We start from the raw sequence: 25,896 nt of genomic DNA, 5'->3' as shown, positions 1-25,896 counted from the left end.
GTGTAACAGTTTAATGCTGTGTTAGCTGTTGATGAGTGTGTAACAGTCTCCGTGAATCTCAAGTCTCACTGAACATCTTATTTTTGTGCATCCACACGTGCCAATAAGTGAATCCCGGTGCCTTTCCCAAGCCTTGTATGAACAGGACTGGGGTAAGGCTGGCTTTCTTTCTGTTTTTTCTTATCATGGGTACTTAGAATGAGCCTTTTTAAAAAAAATTCCATGTTTCTCAGGCAAAAAAAAAAAAGTCTGAAGATTTTATGCTGTTTGGAAGTAATTTATTTATATTTACTACTCGATGACTATCTGTTAGCAAGGTTTATTGTTTTAAATAGACTGTTACTGGGTTTATGCTCCAAACACAATCATTGTTCCTGGAAAGCTTCAGCACCTGGAAGAGCGACCTCCGGACTAATCAGTTCCATTTACTTTGCTTTGCTTTGCTGTGAGATTTTTCAGGGTTAGAGACTTTTTAAGGTATTTGATGTTTAAAAAACCTGACCCACTGGGTAGATCTGCAGGTGTGTTAAAGTCAGGGCACAGTGAGAGGCCTAATTACATACACCCTTTGGGAAGTAGCTTAAGAAGTTACTTTGGATTGGTGATGCATGCTCTCTTACATCTGTGAAAGCCCTGGTTCACATGTGAGCATTGCACTACTTACGTATGCCAAAAGTGCTAGTGCTTTCTTTTCATTCATGTAAACTGTAGAGCTTTTTAATCTTGGATAGGGACCTTGTCACACACTTAAAATAGGAGCTGTTCCAGGGCCACGGAAATAAGTAATTCAAACTGGAAATGTTTTAAAGTTTTCACTTTTCTTCTTTTCTCTTCTTTTCTTTTCCTTCTTTCTTTAAGATTTATTTATTTATTTTATATATATGAGTACACTCTCTTCAGACACACCAGAAGAGGGCATTGGATTCTATTACAGATGGTTGCGAGCCACCATGTAGTAGTTACTGGGAATTGAACTCAGGACCTCTGCGAAAGTAGTCTGCACTCTTAACTCCTGAGCCATCTCTCCAGCCTTTCACTTATTTTCAAAATAAAAACATATGCCTATCACATGTTAGCATAGGCTTTTATGAAATGTAACTACTTTTCAAAATAAAGTCTAGCGTATATTTGTTCATTGTGTTACTTGGCATGATGGAGCACAACTGGATTTTTGTGCCTCTTTTGGTCTGTAGTCAGTTGATTGGCATGCAAGACATCAAGAAAGCCTGCTTCATGTGGGTAGCTCTCTGAAAAGGAGAGCACCCCTCCCCCAGGCCCTCTGAGGGTTCTTGCTCCTGGGAACCCGCTGTTTTGCTATTTGTAGACTACTTTGATTGGGTGGTGCTAATGCAAGTCTTTTGTTGTTTTTAGTATTTTGCATTTCATTCACTTTGTAGTAGTTTGTTTTATCCCCCTAATGACACATGTGTTTGGCAGCTTTTTTTCTCCCCAGGAATAAAGACATAGGTCCAGTTTTACTCATTTTAAAATCATTACCCAATGTCTTAGGGTCAGCAGTTAATCTAGAGATTGGAATTTTTGCTTGTTTGCTGAAATGGAAGACCTGGTCCCCGTGAGCCTTCTGTGGAGTGTTCTTTAGGATGAGACCATAACTGTGACACTCTGGTGCTCTGGAGTTACAGCGATTGAGTACAGTGCTCCCGGGAGGGAGGGAGGGAGGGAGGGAGAGAGGGAGGGAGGGGAGTATAGAAAACGCTGGTTTCTCTGATGATTCTTTTTAAAATTTCCTTTGTCTACCTACTAGTTCAGCTGTGTTTGTGAAGTATTTTCTGTATATTATTCTCTAACCTACACTGTATGACAAACATCCTATCAGAATTTGGTAAGTGGTAGGATCATTGAGCTGTAGATTGCCAGTCCTGCTCACAAAGTCCTTTTTTTAGAATCTCATAGGCAAGATGGAGCTCATCTGAAGTAGAAAGTGAGGAGCTTGTAATAAGATCCTAGCCCAGCACTCATTTAACTCACAGAGGGTCATACACACTTAGTTGGTTACACTTTTGCCTACAAAGTTTTGCAAGTATATTCAGAGTGTTATATTTTTCCTTTGCTTTTTAAAAATAAAAATTGCCTGAGGTACATTGAATTTTGCTTTGGAAGAACACAGTGTGTGTTTCCAACACTGCAGCCCTTAGTGCTTAGCCTTCCTGTCCAGTGTGTGCCTTGACTGGTCTTCTGCACTGCTGCATGCTAGTGAAGACTCCTTGTCAGCTGGGGCTGATGCACGCTTCCGTCTTGCTCACTTGTCCTTTGTTGTAACTAACAAGTCAATGATGTAGGCATTCAGAACATGCTTCTACAGTGCTGTCACTTGGGAACTCATGTGTACATTACTGTAGGCCATGGCTACCACTTTATTGTGTTTGCTGTTTGCAGGGTCACACATGACATATGGTTCCTCAGTACACTCTCACTACCTCCTGTGTAAACACTGAAGTGGGGTTCACTGTTAGAAGCAGAATTCCTGTGACAATGTGGTTTTCATTGTGCTATAGTGTAGAGTCCACAGTAGTGTGAATATGTTTCATCTGTTTATTATGTGTGAATATTTGGATTTGTTTAAATGCTTTGGGAAGAATACTTTAGTATTTCTTTAAAGTAAGGGGTAGATAGCAGACAGTGAGTTTTGTATCTGTCAGAATATAACACAGTCAGTTCATCTTTCTGAGACCTAGAAGCCTCTTGTAGGTGACAAGTTGAGAAATCCTGGCTATGAGAGAGATTTCTACTCAGCCGAGCTTGCTCACTATCAGCAATACTTACGATTTCAAAATGCTGAGAAGCAAGGATGCTTCTCCAATTTTAGGCTCTCCCATTGAGCCTGTATGTTCAAGTTCATTTACCATCTCATGCAAAGATGGCATTTGACTGAGGATGTTAGGTTACAAGATTACAAAAAGATATTTCTAGCTGTGAAATTATTTGGTTCTCTGCCATATCAGGGAGTAATTTAAGTGAAAACACTGTGAGTTCAAGTCTACTCCCCTTTTATCGTTTCTTCTGGAATCTGAACAGATGTCAAGCCATGTTCAGGTTCTACAGAGTTAGCATAAGAGATTTCTGTGGTGTAGACTGGCAGGTTGATGGACAGATTCATGTGGAACAGTGAGAGTGTACTGGTGACTTCTGAGTGCTAAGGGCCGTTCTTGTTCCATTTCCCACTTGATCAGTTTTAAGTCTTCAACACACACCAAGCAGTGAACAGTCTTGGACACTCCCTCATACTCAGGCCAAGTTTTAAGTGAGGAAACTCAATCTTTAGTAGTAGCAATAGTTAACTGTTGCTGTGTGTCTGACACTAGAATTTATAGTAAAAGCATAGCTACAGAAAGCAACGATACTGTCTTTCTTAGATATTTTACTTTTAGTATCTTCATGTCTTCAGAATTATTCTGGTATTTACAGGCGAATGCAGAGTTAAACTAAGACTACTGCAAAATGATTTCCACCAGTTTCTTATTCCTTTGAAATACAGATCTTATTTGAGCCTCAGTTTTGTACTTTAAGTGTAGAAGATGAACAAATTGGGTAGATTTGCTTTTATATCAAAGACTATTAGTTGCCAGAAGATTAATTTTTTAATTGCTGTTGAGCACTGACTTAAGCTTCAAGAATTCAACCGTACCCCTTCTGTATCTAATGTTATTTACCACTAAGACATTGTTGTAGGCGGGGCAGTGGTGGTGCATACCTTTAATCGCAGCACTCAGGAGGCAGAGACAGGTGGATCTCTGAGTTTAAGGATAGCCAGAACTACAGAGCAAGTTCCAGGACAGCGGGGAGGGGGTTGGTGGTGGTGGTGGTGGTGGGGAGGTATACAGAGAAACCCTGTCTTGAAACAACAAAAAAATGGCTTTAGAATAAGTGTTTGTTCTCAGGTATAGTTCCTGTGCCTAAAACATTGTCTGAAGCCAAAGTGGGGTCAGCAAAAGGCCTTTTTACTATGATACCTTAAGCTGAAGCACCCATATTTCTTAACCAGCTTTGTTGTACAAGATACATTCTATTCTGTTCCCTGTGGACTGTCTCTTGATGGATTGTCAGCCCTTCTTGACCACTGAGTGTAGGGTAGGAACTCTCAGGACTTCTATGAGGGTTAAAGGAAATAATCTAGGAGGACAATAGTGATAGGATTTTCACAGGGTATTCACTCATAATGTGTCTATGGGTCTGCACATACACACATGCATATGGTGTGTGCACATGCACCCATAGGCTCACATGAACACACACTTTGGTACCAAGTTACCCAGCTGTTGTACCCGTTGTGTTTGACTTGGTTGGATGCTGGATGAGTGATTTTGTTTTCCCTTAGAGACTTAGAGGAGGTTATGGCTACAGGGCCTGGGTTTGCCTTACCTGTTAGCTGTCGGTAGTACTTTTTTATATACCATTGAGTTAGGTAGTTTTCTTTCTAGTTAGCTGAAAACAGCTCTAGTTTAAAACTTTCACAAGTAATAGGTTTCATTTCAGAGGAGTTGTTTTAAGTATATGATTCCCTAGTAATTGTTTTCTAAAAAGAAACAAAACCCCATACTCTTTTATATTATGATTTAAAAGTCTGAAAATAAGATTTTCCAAAGAACTGTTTTTCCATTCTTAAAAATGTCCTAGTGAGCCAGGCATAGTGGCACATGCCTGTAACCCCAGCACTCAGGAAGAGGATGCAGGAGGATTGCAAGTTCGAATCCAGCCGGGCTACATAGTGAGACCCTGACTCAAAAAACAAAAAAGAAAAAGTCCTAGTGAGTACACAATGGCATTATCTGATTTTGATGACAGAGAACCTGAGCATTGTAAAGCAAACAGTGCGGTTAACATTGCATAGTACACAAGTGGTGGCCTGGCCTGTCTCTTGAATCTGTTAGCCATAGGATACTTGGTGGGGAGAGCAGGGAAATGTTAGTGATTTAATACGAAATTTTCAAAGTTCTGAACTTAAGCTCATGAAAGCAGTCCTTATAGTCTTCTCTAGAACTCAACAACAACAAAACATTGATTTCAGTGACAGGACACTTCCTTAAGGCTCTGTTGAACAGCTCAGAAGTATCTCTTGGCATAGAGCAATGCTGCGTCTTCTAACCTGTCTTGCTGCTGCAGCTGCTCCTAGAGCCTGTAGATTTACTGTGAAACACGTGAGCTCATGGAGAGTATTTTCTGAGGTACTTGTTTTCTGCTATTTTCATTACAGCTTTTGAGGAACTTGAAAAAGCCTTGAGTACAGCCCAAAAAACTGAAGACGCACAGAGAAGAATGAAGGTGGAGATGGATGAACAGATAAAGGCTGTTGAGAGAGCGAGCGAGGAGGAGCGCCTCCGCCTTCAGCATGAACTGAGTCGGGTGAGGCAGGAGGCTGTCAGCATGGCGAAAGTAAGGATGACTTTGATCAGCATGGCTTGGTCCGATGTTCATTCCCCAAGTCTTTGTAAGAGAGTCAGTTTGTACTGTAGAACTTGAGCATTTGATGATACAGTTCAGGATACAGTGAGAAGCACTTTGGCAGAGACTGTCACACTTAGACGTGTCCAGGATGCTTCAAAGCCTTGCCTTTCCAGTTACCATGCTCCTCATTGGCTCGGTGGCCTGAGTCTCCTGAGGTAGGTTGCTTACCTGCTTCAGTGCATACTCTCAGAACTCAGTCAAGAAAGCTTCTCGGACTTGGGAGTATACGACCGAGGTTGGGTATTTAAAGGTTTTAAAGGATAATTACTCATTTATTTGGTTTTTATATATTGGTAGGGATCAAACCTTTGGCGTCACATATGATAAACACCTGTTTTACCACTAAGCTACATTCCCAGACCTTTAAAGGATACTTATCAATGCTCTGGTTACACTTAAAAAATATAATGTTTTTACAATTTTTAATTTGTATAAAATGTTGTCTTTTGAGAACTTAAAATTGTTTGTATTTGTGTATGTGTATAACAAACTCGGACAGCATCTGTGTGGAGATCAGTACACTTGAGAGAGTTGGCTCTCCCCATTGCTGTGTGGGTTCCAGAGATTGAACTCGCTCGTCAAGCTTGCAAGCAGGTGCCTCTTTACCTGCTGAGGCCTCACGCAGGCCTGTGAAGTTGCCTTTTAAGAAGTTTGGCACTGTTGTGAAGATCAGTAGGTGAGACCAGCACCTGAGTGGGCTGGTCATGGCTGTAGATTGGCAGATCCTGAGAGCCGGCCGGCCAGCCTGTCTCTAATCTGCAGATTTCAAGGTTCATTGCAGTAACTTGTAGAGTGAGAGGAAGACTCCCAGTGTCCTGCAGTATCCTTACTGCACATAAGGGTATAGAGAGGGAAGTTAAATAATGTTCACACATTTACTTCCTTCTGTGGGACTATAAACATCTAGAAAAGTATCGATTAATTACAACCTGTTTCTGTATGTGTGCATGTGGGCAGCCATACCCATGCTCATGTGCAAACAACATACACACACACACACACACACACACAGATACACAAGGAAAAAAAAGAATAAGTAATTTTCAAAATTTCATAGGTTTCCAGTTTTTACAACCAAGTGTACAGGCAATTAATTATGGTGTCTAATCCCTGTTCCTGGCTCCCAGCTCTTTCCCTTCATTCCATACTTGCCTTAATTGTTTCTCCATTTTATCCTAATCATTTTTTGAGTCCTCATTTGTATTACTGGATATACACAGCCTTGACTCAAAGTCCTTTTATTATTTGTTTGTAGAAGCTTTTTCCTGATAGTGGAAGTTAGCCTTTTAGATATAAGGAACTTATTCAAATACTTTTTCTGTTGAAAAGAACGTTTTCTTTTCTCGGTATTTAAGGTTACTAGTTTTATTCTTTAACTGCTTCCTGGATTTTGTTCTATTTAATTTTAATTACATTTATTTATTTATTAATTTAGTGTTCATGTGCATGTTTGCGTGCGTGCATGTTTCCATGTGTGTAGGTTAGTGGACATAGTGAGGGAATTGGTTCTCTTACACTTCTTGGATGACAGGGCTCAAACTCTGGTTATGAGTTTGGCTGCATATGCTGTAAAGTGTGAGCATCTCAGTGGTCTGTGTGTGAGCATTTCAGTGGTCTGCTTTTAGCTATGTTTTAACACACCTGTGGGACTGTGGCTGTAAGTCAGTTGCAGGGTGCGTGCCTAGCATTTTCAAGGCTCTGGGTTCAGTCCTGGTTATTATAAAAACCAAAACACACACATGCCCAATTCTGAGACCATTGGTTTTTGTTTCATCCTTTATGTGTTTTTATTTGGGTTTTGAGGCAGGATTCACCATGTAGCCCAAGCAGCCCCTACGTGCCTGTCCAGTGTCAGCCTCCCAAGTGCTGGGGTTACAGACGTGAGTCACCATGCTTTGTGGGTTGTGTGTTGTTCTAGGTCTGTTGTTTCATTTTGACTTTCATTTGCTTATGGTTACATCTTTGTTCTGATTGAATTTATTTGGTATGAAGAATAAGATTGAAATTCAACTTAGTTTTTTGCCAGGGGACTAGTATCACACTCTAAACCATATATTTAATATATAGCCTTTGTCCCCTGACATGGCATTATCGTTATTATATAGTAAATGTGTAAGATGTCAGTCGGCAGGTGTCCCCCCGCACATACACCTTTGCATGCCACAGTGTGCTGCTGCCATGCGGTATATCGTCACTGCATCTGAGGAGCTGCTCCCCTGCCTGCTACTCCTTCCCCACCATTTCCTTTGGTAGTGGTGATGGGGGCATTCTTGGCTCTTCTTAACCACTGAGCCGTCTCTCTGGACCCTAATTGTTGGCTCTTGTAACATGCAAGTTTTAGTCTCAACAGCCTCCCTCATTCTTTTGGTGTTTCATTGCATTAACGTTTTTAGATTTATGTAGGGAAAGTTGATATTTTTATAAAATTGAGTTTTCCTTTCCAAGAAAGAACAAAGCCAATAATGCTTAAACAAATAAAGCCTTCCTAGAAAGCTAGGCACACCCTGACCACAGTGAAGGGTCTGTTCTGAGAGCAGCCTTCCTCCTGTCTCCTGTCTTCCTCCCCTCCCCTCTACTATCCTAACCACTGGAGGATTTACTACAGGTTACGAAAATGGAGCTCCAGCCCCAGAGGACCCTGAGGCTGCCCTCAGTTTCTTTAATCAAGAGACAATTATTTAGGCTTTCTTTCAACTGCTCTGACTTTGGAGCCAATTCTTATGTTTCCTCTTAACAAGTTATTAGTGTGGTTAATTACAGGTCAGTAAAGGTGACTTAGTTGTGGAGTTATGTGGCTTTTCTGGCTGTTTTCATTTACCTTTTGGCTTGATTTCAGAAGAATTCAGAAGAACAACTTGCTGAACTCCAGAAGCTGCATGCCGAGGAGCTGGCCAGCAAAGAGGAGGAACTGACCAGGAAGCTGGAGGCCCGGGAGAGGGAGCTGCAGGAGCAGATGAGGATAGCTCTCGTAAGTGCTGTTTTGTCTTTGCTGAGGCAAACCTCAGAGCTACCATCCACTCAGGTGAGGTGGAGGTTTCTAGCAGCCTTGACTTCCGTATATAAGAGGACAGGAGGAAGCAAAGGGGGCCATTAGTTCTGTACTCATCACGTGAGGTCAGGCTTCCATCAGTCTATATACCTGCCCCTTCCCATCTTGGCCGTAGACAGTACTTAGAAGGAGGGTAGGAAATGATGGCTCAGATGTCTCAAAGCCCAGGATACGGGCTATATTGATGGCCTCCCAAAGTGTATTCTGAACTGAAGTTTAAAGAACAAACCTTTGAATTCATATAATGTCTAAAAAATAGAGTTAAAAAAAAACAAACAAACTACTGATCTAACAGTAATAATCAGAAAAGCAAAGATTCAGACATTTGCTGAAAAGGATGTGATTTGAAAATTTAATCAAAAGGTAATTTTCCTCAATTGTGAGAACCTTTTATGTGAGTTACCACAAAGTTGTTTGGATAAAATTATCAAGAAAGTACATGAAATTATCATTGATAAAATAATATGTATGATTTTGAAACATGTTCCATGTGGAAGGATTGGAAATGCTGTCTGGGGTCTGACTCTGAGTTGTCTGAGCATCTCCAGAAGTATTGAGTCTTGCCTGAGGCAACACGTTTTCTCATCTCTGGAAGGAAAATAGGCACTTGGGATTAGAGAACACTTATGCACAGCTAGGAAAATAGTGTGGTTGAAACTGTGCCCAGGTGTTGTGCTACGTGCCTTTAATCTCAGCAGAGGCAGGGGAATCTCTGATTTCAAAGCCAGGCTGGTCTACATAGTGAGATCCAAGACAGGCAATACTACACAGAGAGAAACTTGTCTCAAAAAACCATGGTGGCTAGAGGGATGGCTCAGAAGTTAAGAGCACTGGCTGACCTTCCAGAGGTTCTGAGTTCAATTCCCAGCAACCACATGGTGGCTCACAAGCATCTGTAATGGGACCCGATGCCCTCTTCTAGTATGTCTGAGAACAGCTACAGTATACTACTCATATATGTAAAATAAATAATTCTTTTAAAAAAAAACCAAAAAGGAAAACAAGGCAAAAACAAAGAAAACAAAATTGGAAATATTAAGGTAGCTTACAAGAATATTTATTTCAGCATAAACTATAAGTAGTTGCATGGAAATCAGAGAATACCATGGAATGTACACTGAGCTGGAAACAAAGCTGGAAGGGCCGCTGTGGGTCTGAGCAGGCATCAGCTGTGCCTTCTAGGAGCTGACACTCTCAGCTGTATTTCAATGAAAGTAGGGGGAAAAAAGACATAAATCCATATGCATACAGAGAGATCTAACTTCTTCATTCAGCAGACTTTAAAATTTCCTCTATAAAGTATACCTAAAAATACTGAAATCAAGGTTGTGGATAATTCTATCTTCTCAGTCTATCCTGTAATATGAAATCATTTTGTATAGCCCTGTGTGTCACCATGCTATATAGTACGTCTAAATACTGCTGCAACGCTTGCTCTTTAAGCAACAGTATACATAAACATACCTAAAGCTAGAGTGTAAGCAGGAAATTACAGTTTAGTATGCTAATTTAATGTTAAAAGTGCTTGTAACCTTTGCCATGGGTGTTTTTATTTATTAAGAATGGAGGATTTTCAGAGCTGGCTACCCTGGAAAGCCTCAGAGCCTGGTTCTGCAGATGAGATGTTGTTTTGGGATTTATGTGGGATTGTGATGGTATCGATTGTTTTTGGCACAGGAAAAGAGTCGATCAGAATATTTGAAGCTCACCCAAGAAAAAGAGCAGCAAGAATCCTTGGCTTTAGAGGAGGTAGAGCTGCAGAAGAAGGCCATCCTCACAGAAAGTGAAAACAAACTCCAGGAACTCGGGCGAGAAGCAGAGGCTTACCGAACTGTAAGTGCACATGCTGTGTGGGCTCCAGAGCTGGACATCTCTGTGTCTGTGGCGACTGTCCCCAGAGCTGGGGAGGCCTATGTCTCTGAAGACATTTCTCTCCAGTCAGCATCAGGTTCTGAGGAGCATCTGGCTTGTGGGGTTGGATGTATGTGTGCATGCTCTTCACCTTTAATGAGAAGTGTTCATGAGAATGTATGAATACTTTTTTGGCCTTGGGCTGTTTAGCACATTGTCTTTCTTGGTTTGCTCCCAGCTCTGTGTTTGTGGCAGCCCTTGACTCTGCCTGTTAGCACACAGACTCTGCAGTGACTGCATTCTATTCTTACCCATCCTTGCTCCCTAGGAAGTGGTCTCACTGTAGGCAGTGTGTGTTCTGATACCTTCCTACCTGTCCAGTGCTATTATATACTATGTCCAAAATATAGCCCATGTTCTACTTTTGTCACAATTTAGTTACACCAATGTCCTGCTTTTATGGGTTTAAAAATGGGTTTAAAATCACCCATTTTTCCATATTAAACATGGTGCTGGAATGAAGTATTTGTTATAGTGTCAGTGTATGTAGTTTTCTGCCATTTTTCTTGCCAGTGTTAGAGATATGGGGCCTGCAATAGGAACATGCTGATGGTATTTAGATCTGGCAGTCTTGTTAGGCCATCCAGCAGTCACACTTCTTTGCATAGTTGTAAGTTGATCTCTGCTCTTTTTTACAGACATTTCAGACACAGTGACATGGTGCAATGAGGTGGCATTGACAGGCTGGATCTGCACTGCTGCCTTTGCAATGCATTGCACCAGTCACCAAGGGCCTGGACCTGTCAGTGTCTTAGGACTGTTCTAGCTCTGACGTTAAGAGTAAAGAATTAATATTCTCTGATATAACAGCAACCTTTGGTTAAATATGTTCAAGAATATTCTTTAAGGAAAAACAAAACTGTGCAGGTTGGTGAGACAGCTTAGGATAACATGCTTGCTGCACAGGCCTGGCCATCAGAACCTGATCCCCAACCACCGTGCAGGGAGACAGCCAATTCCCAGACTTCCCTGTCCTCTGCAGCCGCAGGTACATTCTCCTCCTCTTCCTCCTCCTTCTCCTCCTTTTCCTTCTTCTCCTCTTCCTCCTCCCCTTCTTCCTCTTCCTCCTCCTCTTCTTCCACCTCCTTGCCTCCTTATTCTCTCTCTCTCTCTCTCTCTCATACACACACTCACACACACACATGCACGTGTGTGCGTGCGTGCATACACACATAAATAATAAATAAAATTTTAAAAGCTTTTAAGTATATGCTTTTGGGGGTAGAAAAAGGAGATGCCCTTTTTCCTCAAAATTAAGTTGTAATAAAATACTATTGTAAACCTAAAAACATGGAGTGTGGAGATCCATCTTCCTACCAGACTTACTATCATTATTTGCTTTGTGATTTATTTTCTTTTTGACTATCCCATTAGAATTTTTTTTTTTAAATAGAGATGCTGAAATGGCTATAGAATGGTGAGTAGAGGAAGTACAGAGCTGAGTTTGTGTTCATGATTGTGTTAGTGACCGAGCACAGCAGGCTGTTTCCCCTCTCTTATGTTTGGTATGGTATGTGAGGCATTCAAAGCTTTAGGCAGGCCCGTGTAATCTGTATATCATCGCTAGTAAGCAAGTATATCATTAGCAAAATACATCTGTTTTTCATTAACAGAGAATTCTTGAATTGGAAACCTCTTTGGAAAAACGCTTACAAGAAAGCAAAACTCATTCAGAGCATTTGGCTGTTCATCTGGAAGCTGAGAAGAATAAGCACAATAAAGAACTCACAGCCCTGGCTGAGAAGCACAGGACAGAACTGGAGGGCCTCCGGCAGCAGCAGGACAGCCTGTGGACTGAGAGGCTCCAGAGCCTCTCGCAGCAGCATCAGGCTGCTGTGGAGGAGCTCAGAGAGAAGTATCAGCAAGAAAAAGATGCATTACTGAAGGAGAAGGAAAGTCTCTTCCAGGCCCACATACACGACATGAATGAAAAGACCTTGGAGAAGCTGGACCAGAAGCAAATGGAACTGGAGTCTGTATCTTCCGAGCTGTCAGAAGCTCTAAAAGCCCGTGACCAGCTTGCAGAGGAGCTTTCTGTCCTAAGGGGTGACGCAGATAAAATGAGGCAGGCTTTAGAGGCTGAGCTGGAGGAGCAGAGGCGTCACCACCAGCGTGAGGTTGACAGCATTAGTGAGCAACAAGAAATAACTGTCCGCAGAACCGAGAAGGCACTGAAGGATGAGATCAACCAGCTGGGGGGTCTCCTGAAGGAGAAGGATGAGCACCTGAAAGAGCGGCAGGCCCGGGTACAAGATCTTGAAGCTCATCTTCAAAAGTCTGCTGGGGAGCTCCAGCAAGCCTTTGCCAAGCTGGATCTCCTCCACGCTCAGCAGAGCACCGCACATGAGCAGACAGGCGCATATGAGGAGCAGCTGGTCCAAATGCAACAAAAGGTGTTGGATCTGGAAACAGAGAAGAACCTTCTTACCAAGCAGGTAGTGGAAATGGAAACACAAAAAAAGCACATGTGTGTGGAGTTGGACACTCAGAGAGCTCAGGTGCAGCAGCTGGAGGGAGAGAGAAGTGAGCTGGAGGAGAAGGTCAGATCGTTAGCCCAGCTCCAGGAGTCACAGCTCAAGAACAGTACTGTGGAGAAGGAGCAAGCACAGCAAGGCCTGATAGAGAAGGAAAATGTCATCTTACAGATGAGAGAAGAACAGGCCAAGGAAATCGAGATCCTCAAGCAGAAATTGTCTTCTAAAGAAGAGAGCATTAGTATTTTGCACAAGGAATATGAAACCAAATTTAAAAATCAGGAAAAAAGAATAGAAAAAATTAAGCAGAAAGCAAAAGAAATGCAAGAAACGAAGAAAAAGTTGTTGGATCAGGAAGCCAAACTTAAAAAAGAGCTTGAAAATACTGTCCTCGAGCTTAGTCAGAAAGAGAAACAGTTCAATGTTCAAATCCTGGAAATGGCACAGGCTAACTCAGCTGGAATTAGCGACACGGTGGCGAGACTAGAGGAGAACCAGAGGCAGCAGATAGAAAGCCTGACCGAGGCTCATCAGCGAAAACTTGATGATGTCATAGAGTCCTGGGAAAAGAAGCTGAGTGAGCAGGCTGCAGAGCTTCGGGCCGAGCATGAGAAGCAGCTACAGGAGAAGGAGCAGGAGATCCTCACAGTCCAGGCTGAAAAAGAGGAGGTGACTAAGGAAATGGTGCGGTTGACAGAGGCGGTCACTGGGCAGGACGTGGCACTAGCTGGCCTGCAGGGACAGCTGGAGCAGAAGTCTGCTGTCATTGTTTCACTTTCAGAGCATCAAGCTCAGCTACAGTCACAAGTGGAAAAGCTGGAGGCTGACTTGGGTTGTTCTCTGAATGAAAAGCTTTCTCTTCAAGAGGAGCTGGCTGAGCTGAAACTGCTGGCAGAAAAGGATCAGCTCAGGGTCTCTGAGCTGACGAGCAAGGTGCGGGCTGCAGAGGAGGAGCTCCAGAGCTGTAAGTCTTCACATGAGATCAGCAAGAAGAGCTTGGAGGACAAAAGCTTGAACCTCAAAGCCTTGCTTGAGGAGCTAGCATCTCAGCTAGATAGTCGCTGTGAAAGAACTAAAGCGTTGTTAGAAGCCAAGATGAATGAACTAGTCTGCACCAGCTGTGACAAGACCGACGCTATTCTTTCTAGGCTGTCACACTGCCAGCGGCACACAGCCACAGTTGGGGAGGCACTGCTCAGGAGAATGGGCCAAGTTTCTGAATTAGAAGCACAACTTACACAGCTGACAGAGGAGCAGCAGACACTAAAGAGCTCTTTTCAGCAAGTTACCAATCAGTTGGAAGAAAAAGAAAATCAGATTAAGACCATGAAGGCTGATATTGAAGGTCTTATCACAGAAAAAGAAGCCTTACAGAAAGAAGGAGGCCAGCAGCAGCAGGCGGCCTCTGAGAAGGAGTCATGTATCACACGGTTGAAGAAAGAGTTATCAGAAAACATCAATGCCCTCACACTACTGAGAGAAGAACTTTCGGAGAAGAAGTCTGAGATTGCCAGTCTTAGCAAGCAGCTGAGTGATGTCAGTGCTCAGCTGGAGAGCAGCATCAGCCCAAGTGACAAGGCCGAAGCCATCTCTGCTCTGAGCAAGCAGCATGAGGAACAGGAGCTGCAGCTGCAAGCTCAGCTTCGAGAGCTGTCTTTGAAAGTCGATGCTCTGAGTAAGGAGAAAATGTCTGCCCTTGAGCAGGTAGATCATTGGTCCAACAAGGTCTCAGAGTGGAAAAAAAAAGCACAGCCCAGATTGGCACAGTACCAAAGCACTATTAAAGACCTGCAGGCACAGCTTGACTTAAAAGCCAAAGAAGCTAGTGAGAAGGATGAGCAGATACGTTTACTGAAGGAAGACCTTGATCAGCAGAATAAAAGATTTGAATGTTTAAAGGGTGAGATGGAAGACAGGAAGAGCAAGATGGAGAAAAAGGAGTGTGACTTAGAGACTGAGTTAAAGACTCAGACAGCAAGGGTCATTGAATTAGAAGACTGCATTACTCAGAGGAAAAAAGAAGTTGAGTCCTTAAATGAAACACTTAAGAATTACAGCCAGCAGAGGGACACTGAGCACAGTGGACTGGTTCAGAGACTTCAGCACTTGGAAGAGTTGGGAGAAGAGAAAGACAACAAGGCTAGGGAGGCTGAGGAGACAGTCCTGAGACTACGAGAGCAGGTGTCCTCACTGGAAGCTGAACTTGGAGTTGTGAAGAAGGAACTAGAACATGTGAATTCAAATGTGAAAAGCAGAGATGGGGAGTTGAAAGCTTTAGAAGACAAACTTGAGTTAGAAAGCGCTGCAAAAGTGGAGCTGAAGAGGAAGGCGGAGCAGAAGATTGCTGCCATCAGGCGGCAGCTCTTGTCTCAGATGGAAGAGAAAGCACAACAGTATGCGAAAGACACAGAAAGCCAGTTGAGTGAGCTGAGTGCAAAATTACAAGAAAGAGAAAAGCAAATTCACATCCTAGAAGACAGACTTAAAAACCTAGAAAGTTCTCCACAACCAGAAATGCCAGTTGTGTGTAGATCTATGGGAAATGTGGCAACATCTCTTGAGCAAGAAGCAGCAGATTTCCAAGACTGTACACAGAAGGCATGTAAAGAAAGAATCTGCATGCTGCAAAGATGTTTAATTGAAAAAGAGAAGCTGCTGCACAGGCTGGAGCAGGGTGAAGGGGAGGCAGTGTCATTGCAGTCTGAGGTGCAGCACAGGGAGCTCTCGGGAAAGTCAGACCGCACCAGAGCCAAGCAGCTCGAAGACCAAGTTTTGATAGGGTGTCTTCAAGAAGAACTGGAAGAAAAGATGAAGTGTTCCTTAACTGTGTCCCAGCCCATGGGAGAAGACACTGGGAAAAACGACCCAGGCATGAAGCAGGATTGGACAGGTGTGGTTGACAGTGTCCAGAAAACCCTTCAGGAGAAGGAGCGGACCTGCCAGACCCTGGAGCAAAGGGTGAAAGAGCTGGAGTCCGAGTTAATCAGAGAGAGGGGCGCCCATAGACTTGAAATGGAAAAGTTGACCTTAAAATCACAATCTTTACAGCAAGAAGTGGATGGGAAAAATAAATCTGTGGAAAATTTGGAAGATAGGCCTGAGGAAAATTCCAAATCACATGTGATCCAGTCGAAATTGGGAACTACGATGGATGGCCAGAACAGTGACCTGGAGTCAAAGTTAGCAGGGGCGGAGCGGGAAAAGCAGAAGCTGAGCAAGGAGTTGGCGAGGCTACAGAAAGATCTTCGAGCTCTGAGAAAGGAGCATCAGCAGGAACTGGATCTCCTGAGGAAAGAATGTGAACAGGAAGCAGAGGAAAAGCTCAAGTAAGTGTTGTTCCTACCTTGAGTGTCTGTGTGCCTGTGTGCGTGGGCGCGTGCAGTGTACATTATAGACACTTTTACCTGCCTAGTAAGTTAAGTACTGAGGAGAAATGATAATTTGGGGCTGGAGACAGCGTTATTCCATGTTGGTTTAGGGGACACAGCTTTTCTTGCAGGTAAGATCACAGCTGCTGGCTTCGTGGCTTGAGTAATGATCTCATTGCTCTTCTCTTAGTCGTAGTCTTGTGACTGTAACATGCATGTCTAGGGGAGAAATTTAGAGTAAGAAGGAACAGTTCTCCAGAGCCCAGGTTAGTGCTGAAGGTAATTATAGTTTATTAGTCTCACACTGTAAACACTGTTTTCGATCCCCTCCCCTCCCCCCTGGCCACCCCCACGCACACACTCAAAATGGTTTCAACAGAAGTGAGGTTACATTCTTCTGGAGCCTGCTCCCTGTTTGCAACTTGCTCTGTGGAGACAGCAGTCATCGCTGTCCACTCTTGTTACTCAGACAGGAGCAAGAGGATCTTGAGTTGAAGCACACTTCCACACTGAAGCAGCTGATGCGGGAGTTTAACACGCAGCTGGCACAGAAGGATCAGGAGCTCGAAAGAACTGTTCAGGAGACTATTGGTAAGCACAGCTTGAAACTCGGTAGGGACACCACTCAGGAGGCCACAGTGAAGTTTATTCTCTTTTCTGTTGTGGTAGGTGCTGTATGTCTCTAAACTTGAGGGGAAAATGGTCCCTTGTTCTCTAGAAAGTCCTCTAACCTACCTCACCTGTCACTCACTTGCCTTTGGTGAGAAGCAGCATCTCCTCATACCTGTTCTGCTGCATTTCAGCAACATTAATTTGAAATGAGAAATTCCTACTGCCGTTGGCATATAGTCACAAACATGTTTTCTCATTCGTGTTCCTTGTCCTATATTAGATAAGGCCCAAGAGGTGGAAGCCGAACTTCTGGAAAGCCACCAAGAAGAGACACAGCAATTGCATAGAAAGATCGCAGAAAAAGAGGATGATCTGAAAAGGACAGCCAGAAGATACGAGGAGATACTTGATGTATTGTTTTCCTTCTCTTTTGAAATGTAGCCGTGTTTTACGGTAGTGCTGAATATTGTGGCTTCTCACATGTAGAGAGGTCTCTGAGAGAAACTAAAGTGAGGCTTTGTGCTTAGGTTAAGTCTGGGAACTAGAACAGCCTGTGTCTGAGGTGGCTCAGCCTAGCCAGGATCTTCCCAGGACAGTACCTGACCTCCTTCCTTCTCCACTCACTTCAGAGTTTGCTGGTCCAGGGTGGACTGTGTGGGAAAAGGGGATTTATCAGCCAAGTGTTTTGTGTTCAGCAGATGCTCTTTCAGGGTACGTATTCTAGTGGCATTGCAGTAGCAGAATAAAATAAACCACAGATGAGAGGGAGAACTTGGACCCCAAGGATGTTTTCAGATACAACGCTGTCACTTACTCTCCATTGGCGTATTACTCTGTAAGACCTCCAGGCCTCACTGCATCATACACCAGGACACACTTGTTCCAGAAGAACCATACTTGAGCTGCGTCAGCACCACGTGTGTGAGCAAGGGATGGATAGTAACACTCAATGTTTTAAATGTAATCGAACTGAGTCAGATTTCAAGATACACAGTGACGTCTTTGTGCAACGTGTAAGCTTTAAATCTCATTAGGAAAATTAAATTAGTTGCACGTTTTCTTGTACTTTCAGAGTATATTTGTGCTGAGGTTTTAAAAATACAGCTGGGGGCTGGAGAGATGACTCAGTGGTTAAGAGCTCTGACTGCTCTTACGAGGATCCAAGTTCTATTCCCAGCACCTACATGGTGGCTCACAGCTAACTGTAACTCCAGTTCCAAAGGAGCCGGTGTTCTCTTCTATGCTCTGTGGGCACTGCACATGCATGGTACACATAAATTCATGGGCATTTGCATTCACATGGTACATCTAGTCTCATGTAGGCACATAGATAGTAAATGCGATTTTAAGAAACTCATTAAGGTGTTGGTGCCTTTGATCCTGGCACTTCAGGAGCTGGGTTAGGAAGAGCAGGAGTTCAAGGCTAGCCTGGGCTATATAAGACTTTGTCTCAAATAAATACAGTCACTTTTTGACTCCTTTTGGAATGTTTTATGGTCCAGTGTATCTAGTACACCTGATGTACATGGTTTAGTTCTGTCTTCTGATATGTTACTGTCCTTTTCTTTTGTTATTATACAGAAGGGAGCACAACCTTAGTGTAGTTAAATGATTTGCCTAACACTATCTACTGAGTTTTAGAATAGAGATTCATCATTATATTCACATATTTCATGAATAAGTCCCAAGAAAGGAACTTTAAAAAAAAAAAAAACAGGTATTTTTTGATGTGAGAAAAATTCAAGCCTAGAAGCTTCAGGGAGGGAAGTAGCTCTTCTTCTGTGATTCCTCCTCTGTGTGTGGGTATATGGGTGCTAAGGGAGTAGACTGTTCACTGCTGTGATGGGCCTCTGAGCCTAGGGTGATAGGTGGATAGGTAGGAATAGGAAGGTAGGTAACTAGTTCTCTGGAGACTGTGTGAGGGGAGCTAGGAGTGCAGCCCTCCAAGCTGCAGTGGACAGCAGTGTGGGCAGCCTGACTGAGGTGACTCTTTCCCAGGCTCCGTCCTTAGCCTTACATACTTATTAACTGAACATCTTCCAGCAACTGCATTTTACAAAGGGGAGCTTTACTTCAGTCGTATGTGTCAACTGGCTTAACGGAATCAAATGGGAGTGCTTGCACCGTAAGTCAGCAGGGTGGATGGCTGCAGTCCAGGCTTTAGGACTCAGAGCAAAGCTGTTCCTTCCTCCTCTCCTCCTCTTTCCTTCCTCCCTTTCCCTCTGACCATGGGGTACTGCACTCTCCCATCCTTTATGGTAGTTCTGTGATGTATTAATAACAAAGACAAACATAAGCACAAAATGTTTCAGTGCCCCACCCCACCCCACCCGATCCTACATGTGTCTTTTTGTTGTTGGTTTGATTTTTTTGAGACGTGGTCCCACATAGCTCATGCTGGCCTTGATCTTGCTGTGTAGCTGAAAATGACTGAACTCTTGATCACCAGCTTCCACCTTCCATGCCAGAGTTGCTGGTCACCCTTCAGATAACATTCATACTTCCCACATAGGAAGAATGGAAGCTTGCTTTTGCTTCAGATGTCTTTAGGCCCTTCACACACAAGTGCATTTCCATAATTAAGGTGACAGATGTGTGTGTGTCCCCGGCAAGGCGCCGGCATGCGCTACACTCGCAAGACTGTTACTGAGTCATGGCTCATGTTCCTCTTCTGGACTGCACTGTTGCTGCCAGTGGATGCTGTCCTCTCTCTCATCTAGTCTGCTGTGGGAACCAGTCCCCTGTCTCCTGTCCTCTCTCATCATCTAGTCTGCTGTGGGAACCAGTCCCCTGTCTCCTTGCTGCTGAATTTCCTTCCTGTTGGTGTCCTCTGCTGTCTGATGACAATGAATGTGCCCAGCGAGGCTGCATTCTTCCTGAGGTCTGTACACTCAGCTGGAGCCGGTTCTTCACTTGTATAACCTTTGCCCATGCTCTGAGTCTTCATTTGCCACTGCTGCTCTGTGCGGCTTGTGTGACTGTGCTGGTTGGAATGAGAATGGTCCCTGGAGGCTCTGGTATTTGAATGTCTAGTCTAGTTGGTGGATGTTTGAGTGGGATCAGTAGGAAGTGTGGCTTTTTTGGAGAAGGTGTGTCACTGGGAGTAGCTTTGAGGTTTCAAAAGTTGATGCCAGGTCCAGTCCTAGATCTCTGCCTGCTGCCTTCAGCTCAGGATGTGGCTCTCAGCTGCTGCTTCAAGGCCATGCATGCTGCCATGCTCCCACCGTGATCAAGACAGAGTCAACCTCTAAAACTGTAAGCGAGCCCCAAGTAGATGTTTGTAAGAGTTGCCATGGTCATGGTGTGTACAGCGACCCTGTCACAGCAATGGACAGTAAGCGACTGAGACGGCAGCATGCATGGGTCAGGCATCTTCCTCAGTCGCTCTCCATCCTGCTTCCTGCGGCTCAGTCACTCACTGAAGCTAGAACTCCCATGGTGGATTGACCCCAGGATCTCCCCACCAGTGCTTGGGGTGTAGACCTGTACCAGCAAACCTGGCTCTGTGCTGGGATGTTGAGAGTCTGAGCCTGAGTAGTCATCGCTGTGTAGCTGCCACTTTATCCCCTGAGTCGGCTCCTCACCTCTCTGTGCTGCATACTTAAAAAGTTTTCAGTTTAATTTTTATTTAGAAAAACTTGAATCAAATGTATATACACATGTATATTTGAGAATGATATATAGTGAGAGTCACTTTAATTCTTGTTTGTTGTTTTTAAGGAACAGAACCAATTATTAAGAGTTTTCTGCTTGTCGCTCTCCTCTTTCTCTCTTCCTCCTTTCTTTTTTCTGTTTTCATGAACCAGGAGTTTGCACAGGACCTGGTGGCGCCTTGTTGGCCACAGCCTACCACTGAGTTGTCCCCCGGGTCCAGACCTATTTTTTAAGTTATGGACAATTCATTAGGGATTTTTCTCCAATTCTTAGAAGGCTTGCCTTAGCTTATTTGGTAGTCTCCAGCTATCAGAGGGAGTGTCAGACATAGCTAAATGTCTGAATATGCCTGAATAAGTAGCTATGGAGTCTGGGTAGCCACAGGTAGACTCAAAACCACCAAGACCACAGACAGTAATATCTCAATTGCAGGTTGATGATGTTGCACATGGGGCCAGGTCAGTGTGCCTCCCTGGGGAGACATCTGACCTCTGGCCCCACAGACTGGGCTCTGCTGCCTTGTCTCTCATAGCTTCAGAAACCTGCATGAGAAGAAGCAGACTTCTCACACGTTCTGGGGCTCACCACACTCTGTGCCCAGCCATCTGCTTGTCTTTGAGATCAATGTATCCCATTCGTCTGACAGCCAGCTTCTGTTCAGTGACACCTAGTGGTGGTGGTTTTCCTGTAGCTCAGTCAGTATGGACTCTTCATTACTAAGTATTCCAGCTCTAACTGTTCCTTAGCACAGAGGTCTTGCATAATTTCTGACTGAGGCAAGATCTGAGCATCCTCAGAACACAACAGAAGGTGATCTGTGTGTCAGACTTCTAAGCAGGACCATGGCGACAAAAATCATCTAAGTCTTTTCTAGTTCAGCTTTGCCTATTTTTTTGTTTTGCAATGTTTTGGAAAAATGAAGAAGTAGTTGTATTATGTTACTTGAGAGCTGTATGATGTGAGGACGGATGGGTATGAAATGTGTAGGTTAGTAGACAGACTTCAAAGACCAACTCTTGAGTTACCCAGCTTATCCGGAATTAGTGAAGAAAATGAAACCAGATCATTCTACAGCTTCTTGGGATCAGTCAGTTGCCAGCTGGATGTGAAAATACTACTTTATTTCCTGAATATCTTTAGGAACTCCACTATATGAGAACACTGAAACCTTAAACCCTGGGATCTGCGCACAGCAGGACCTGATAATACCACCTCGAGGGGTGGAAGTGGCTGACGGCCTTGGTTGATGTGGGTAGAGGGAGTGTTCGGGAGCCATGGCATTCCAAGAAGTGCACAGGGCTAATACAGACCTGGATTGGGCGAGGAAGGGGCAGAGAGTAGTGACAGAAGTTGTGTCTCACAGCTGTGTGACTGGTGTGCTTTGTAACCTTGTTGCCACATTGCCGTTTTCATGCTAAAGGCCCGTGAAGAAGAAATGACTGCAAAAGTAACAGACCTGCAGACCCAGCTTCAGGAGCTCCAGAAGAAATACGAGCACAGGCTGGAGCAGGAGGAGAGCGCCCAGGACAGTGTGAGAGGACTTTGAGTTTCTTCTTGTGGTTCTGGGAAGTGTGGCCATTTCCACGGCTTGGCTCACCCGCTGCCACACGTGCAGCTCATTTAATCCTAGGGCCTTTGAGGACTCAAGTTCCTTTTTCAGTCAATGCAACTAAAACCAAATATTGTGTTAAGTGCCATAGTGGAATTTAAATCCAGGCTTCCACATTCAAAGTTAAACTTTGCTGTTTCCCAGTACTTCCTGGCCTTTCCACAGACAATCTAGCAGACTGTGACTTCACCCTTGAGAAGATTTCTTCCAGGTTACCAGTCACTGAGAACAGCAGTTTCTTAACAGCCAGTTACTTGGCTCTCCTGTCCAGAGTGCAGGACGAAGCCTCTGTAAACGGCCTCTCTGAGCAGTGCTCCTCACTAGTGAGCGAGTGGAAAGGACCCTTTTCCTACTCAAGATAGCCATAAACAAGTTCTGTTTGTTAGCATGTGACTGTGGCTGAGGGTACCCCTTTGCTATTAAGTACTGCTTCTGGGAAAACAGGTATCTTGGTACCATGAGCTTCCCTAGCATGAGAGTATTGCTGTTGTAGCCTCAGTACCAGAGCGCTGGTGCACTGTGAAGCTGACACAGATGCTCTGACCTCTTATCCTTGTCACAGAAGAAGGAAGAGACTATCTCTCCATTCTCCTTGAGCATGTGCCAGTGCTTCTGAATGTTTTAATTTTGTCTTTACTTGAGGTAGTAGGTCCTGCCATGTTTCCCTGGCTTGAGCCTTGAGCTCAGTCAGCTTCTGCTCAAGCCGTCTTCCCAGCTCAGCCTCCCAAATAGCTGGCCTCGAGCTGACACGGTTTTCCTTCCAGGTTCTAAGGTCTTGAGTCACATGTACCTGTGCTGAGTCCCATGAGAAACACTTTGTAATCAGAGCCCAGCATGAGCCTCAGAGGCTGTGCTCAGAAATGTCTTAAAGGACTGTGAAAGACGAGACATGTTTACTCACGAAGTTACGTGCATGGTAGACAAACATTCTTGTGTCGGTAATTCTGAAGGACAGAGATTACCGCTTGTGCTGGGCATCTGTCTCCCTTTCTGACATGACAGCTACTGCTAGAGCTGTCTCAGCCTTCCAGTCCTTTCCTCTGTGTTTATGTATGTGTGCATGTGGACAGTGTAGATATCAAAAGTAGACTAGATTAGAAACAATGATTTGAAATTGCTTTATTAAGACCTGATCACTCTCTTAAGATTGTAAAGCTGGCTTCTCATTTTCTCATCATTTCATGCACGGTGCTCTGTCTTATTGTTTATTCTACCTGTGGGTTTTATTGTTTAAATTCTTTTTATTTTTTTCATCTCCAGGTAACAGTTATGGAGCTACAGGTAAGATTAGTTTTTCATTGATGTTTACTGAAGCTAGTACATTTTAGGAGCACCCCCCCCACACCCCATACCCCACAACCCTCTCTCCATTTAAACAAGTTTAAATGTAGATACTGTTTCTACAAAGAAAGTTTTTTACAAGCAGTACAGAAAGAAACAGGTCCAGGCACTGAGAGGATCCACTCATTTCCATGTGGCTTCTGTTCTTTCAGACACAGCTGGCCCAGAAGACCACTCTGATCAGCGATTCCAAGTTGAAGGAGCAGGAGCTGAGAGAGCAGGTACAGCGAGTGTGGCTGCTGGTGGTGTGGACTTAGGGACAGTTGAGTTGGTGATGACGTCATACTGTGAAGTTTATCTCCAGACCCACACGTGCTTGAGGCAGTCCTTCCACCTGTAATTGCATATACTTATACTGGAACATTAGGGTTTTGTTTCTTAGGTGTATTTATTCTATTTGTATAGGTATTTTCCCTGCATGCATATATCTGTACTCGTTGTGCATGCCTGTTGCCATGGATCCCTTGAAACAAGTTACTGGTGTGAACTGCCACGTGGGCACTAGGAATTGAACCAGGGTCCTCTAGAGGAGTAGCCAGTGCTCTTGACCCCCGAGCCATTTCTCCAGCCCCAAACTAGAACATTTATATTCTCTTGTTTATAGTATTTAATATTTTGAATGATGTTTTGTGTTTGTATTATTGTATTAATTTATATTTTTCAAAACTGTCACAGCATAGTGATGTTTGTATTTTTATTGTGATAAAGTTCACATAACATAAATTCATTGTTTTCATCATTTTATACTTCTATTTGAATCTATTTCAACTTTATACTTACTTAACTGTCAGTCCTTGTTGCTATCTCCCTTCAGACTCAGACAGCCACTACTCTTTCTATCTCTGTGGATTCCCATGCTGCAGGCATTTCATTTAATGGAACCATACAGTACACAACCTATGATGTTAGCCTCAATAGTGAAACAGCATATGGTCTCTGTCCATCCATGTTGTCTGTCTCTCACTGTTTGCCCTGACTGAGATAAGAGGCATGGGCTGCCGCTCCGAGCTGCCTCATACGTAACTGCTTCTGTGAGCAGTAGATGAGTCCTGTTCCCATGGTACAGAGCCACTCACCAGTCTGTACACATTGGGCTGTTTCCACCTTTTTCTATAGCAAGTAATGCTGTTAGGAACACTTGTGTACCTGTTTTTGTTTTGCCTTTTGAGCTAGAGTTCCTCTGTGCATTCCCGGCAGTCCTGAAGCTCACTCTATAAACCAGGCTGGCACAGAGATTCTCCTGCCTGAGCCTGACCTTGTGTGTCCCTTTTGGCTTGGGCACTTGCTGTTCTTTTAGTTAGATGTACAGGAAGGAGTACAACGGCTTTCTGTATTAAAACTTCATGAGGGCCGGGCAGTGGTGCCGCACGCCTTTAATCCCAGCACTTGGGAGGCAGAGGCAGGTGGATTTCTGAGTTCGAGGCCACCCTGGTCTACAGAGTGAGTTCCAGGACAGCCAGGGCTACACAGAGAAACCCTGTCTCAGAAAACAAACAAACAAACAAACAAACAAACACTTGATGAGAAGTGGCCACACTGCTTCTCATAGCAACTGTTCCATGCTGAATCACATCACTGGTTTATAAGGACTCCATATTTTACATCCTCATCAACAAGGTTTTGATTATAGCCATCTGAGGAGGTAGGATGCATCGCTTCATTGTGGTATTAGTGGATGTTGTTTCTAGTCATTAATGACGTTAACCCCTTTTCATCAGCTTGTTGGCCCTTTGTATCTCTTCTTTGGAGTGATGTAGTATTTATTGCTTTGGATTTCTGTTTTCTTTTTGTTGTTGAGATGTAAGGAATTATGTGTCAGGACGCACATTCCTTATCAGATATGTGATTTGTAAATATTTTCTCCCATTTTACAATTTGTCTTTTCACATTTTTGATACAGTCTCTTGATATACAAAAGTTTTTGATTTTAATAAAATTCAATTTATGTAGTTTTTTCTTTCATTAAGTCTGCTTTTAGTTTCTATTAAAGGATCTATTTCTTTTAATTTTATCTGTATATACTGTTCCTTTAGCAGAAGGAAGAATGCAGTGGCTATAGCTTTCTTTTCATTATTTGTGATTTTCATATTAATTTTATGATATGGTTTGAATATTACTTTTAGGTCCATAATTTAGAAGACCGTTTGAAAAGATATGAAAAGAGTGTATGTGCAGCACCTGTGGGGACACCTTACAAAGGTGAGCTGACTTCTGCCATGCACCTGTGTGCACATACTTCTTATTGGCAGGCTTATGAATGGCTTTACTTTTTTCTTTGCTAATTCATATTCTTCTCTTATTTGTATTATGTATCCTTTTAGTAGTTGACAAGTACAGATTATATATACGTCCTGCACCATGATGCTCTTATGATACGTGTTCACTGTGTACGTCCTGCACCATGATGCTCGTATG

The 25,896-nt window shown here is 43.5% G+C and overlaps 1 protein-coding gene across 6 annotated transcripts in view; it reads left to right on the top strand.

Annotated features, from left to right (window-relative positions):
• The window catches only part of Golga4 (golgin A4), an 81,410-nt gene that overhangs the window by 43,263 nt on the left and 12,251 nt on the right, over nt 1-25,896 (top strand). For 5 of the 6 annotated variants that reach the window (XM_028767253.1, XM_028767252.1, XM_028767251.1 and 2 more), the window contains 10 exons: nt 5,213-5,391; nt 8,300-8,431; nt 10,190-10,345; nt 12,037-16,223; nt 16,735-16,856; nt 17,158-17,288; nt 21,952-22,062; nt 23,401-23,421; nt 23,634-23,702; nt 25,605-25,680. In XM_028767253.1, the coding sequence (XP_028623086.1) occupies nt 5,213-5,391; nt 8,300-8,431; nt 10,190-10,345; nt 12,037-16,223; nt 16,735-16,856; nt 17,158-17,288; nt 21,952-22,062; nt 23,401-23,421; nt 23,634-23,702; nt 25,605-25,680 (5,184 nt within the window). The remainder of the gene's footprint in view (nt 1-5,212; nt 5,392-8,299; nt 8,432-10,189; nt 10,346-12,036; nt 16,224-16,734; nt 16,857-17,157; nt 17,289-21,951; nt 22,063-23,400; nt 23,422-23,633; nt 23,703-25,604; nt 25,681-25,896) is intronic. The other variant, XM_028767250.1, reaches the window with a different exon arrangement.

This window comes from Grammomys surdaster, unplaced genomic scaffold (assembly GCF_004785775.1).
Source record: "Grammomys surdaster isolate TR1022 unplaced genomic scaffold, NIH_TR_1.0 172, whole genome shotgun sequence".
In the NCBI taxonomy this organism is placed as follows: Eukaryota; Metazoa; Chordata; class Mammalia; order Rodentia; family Muridae; genus Grammomys; species Grammomys surdaster.
The sequence above is the reverse complement of the archived record's forward strand: the minus strand, read 5'-3'. Positions and strand labels throughout refer to the sequence as shown.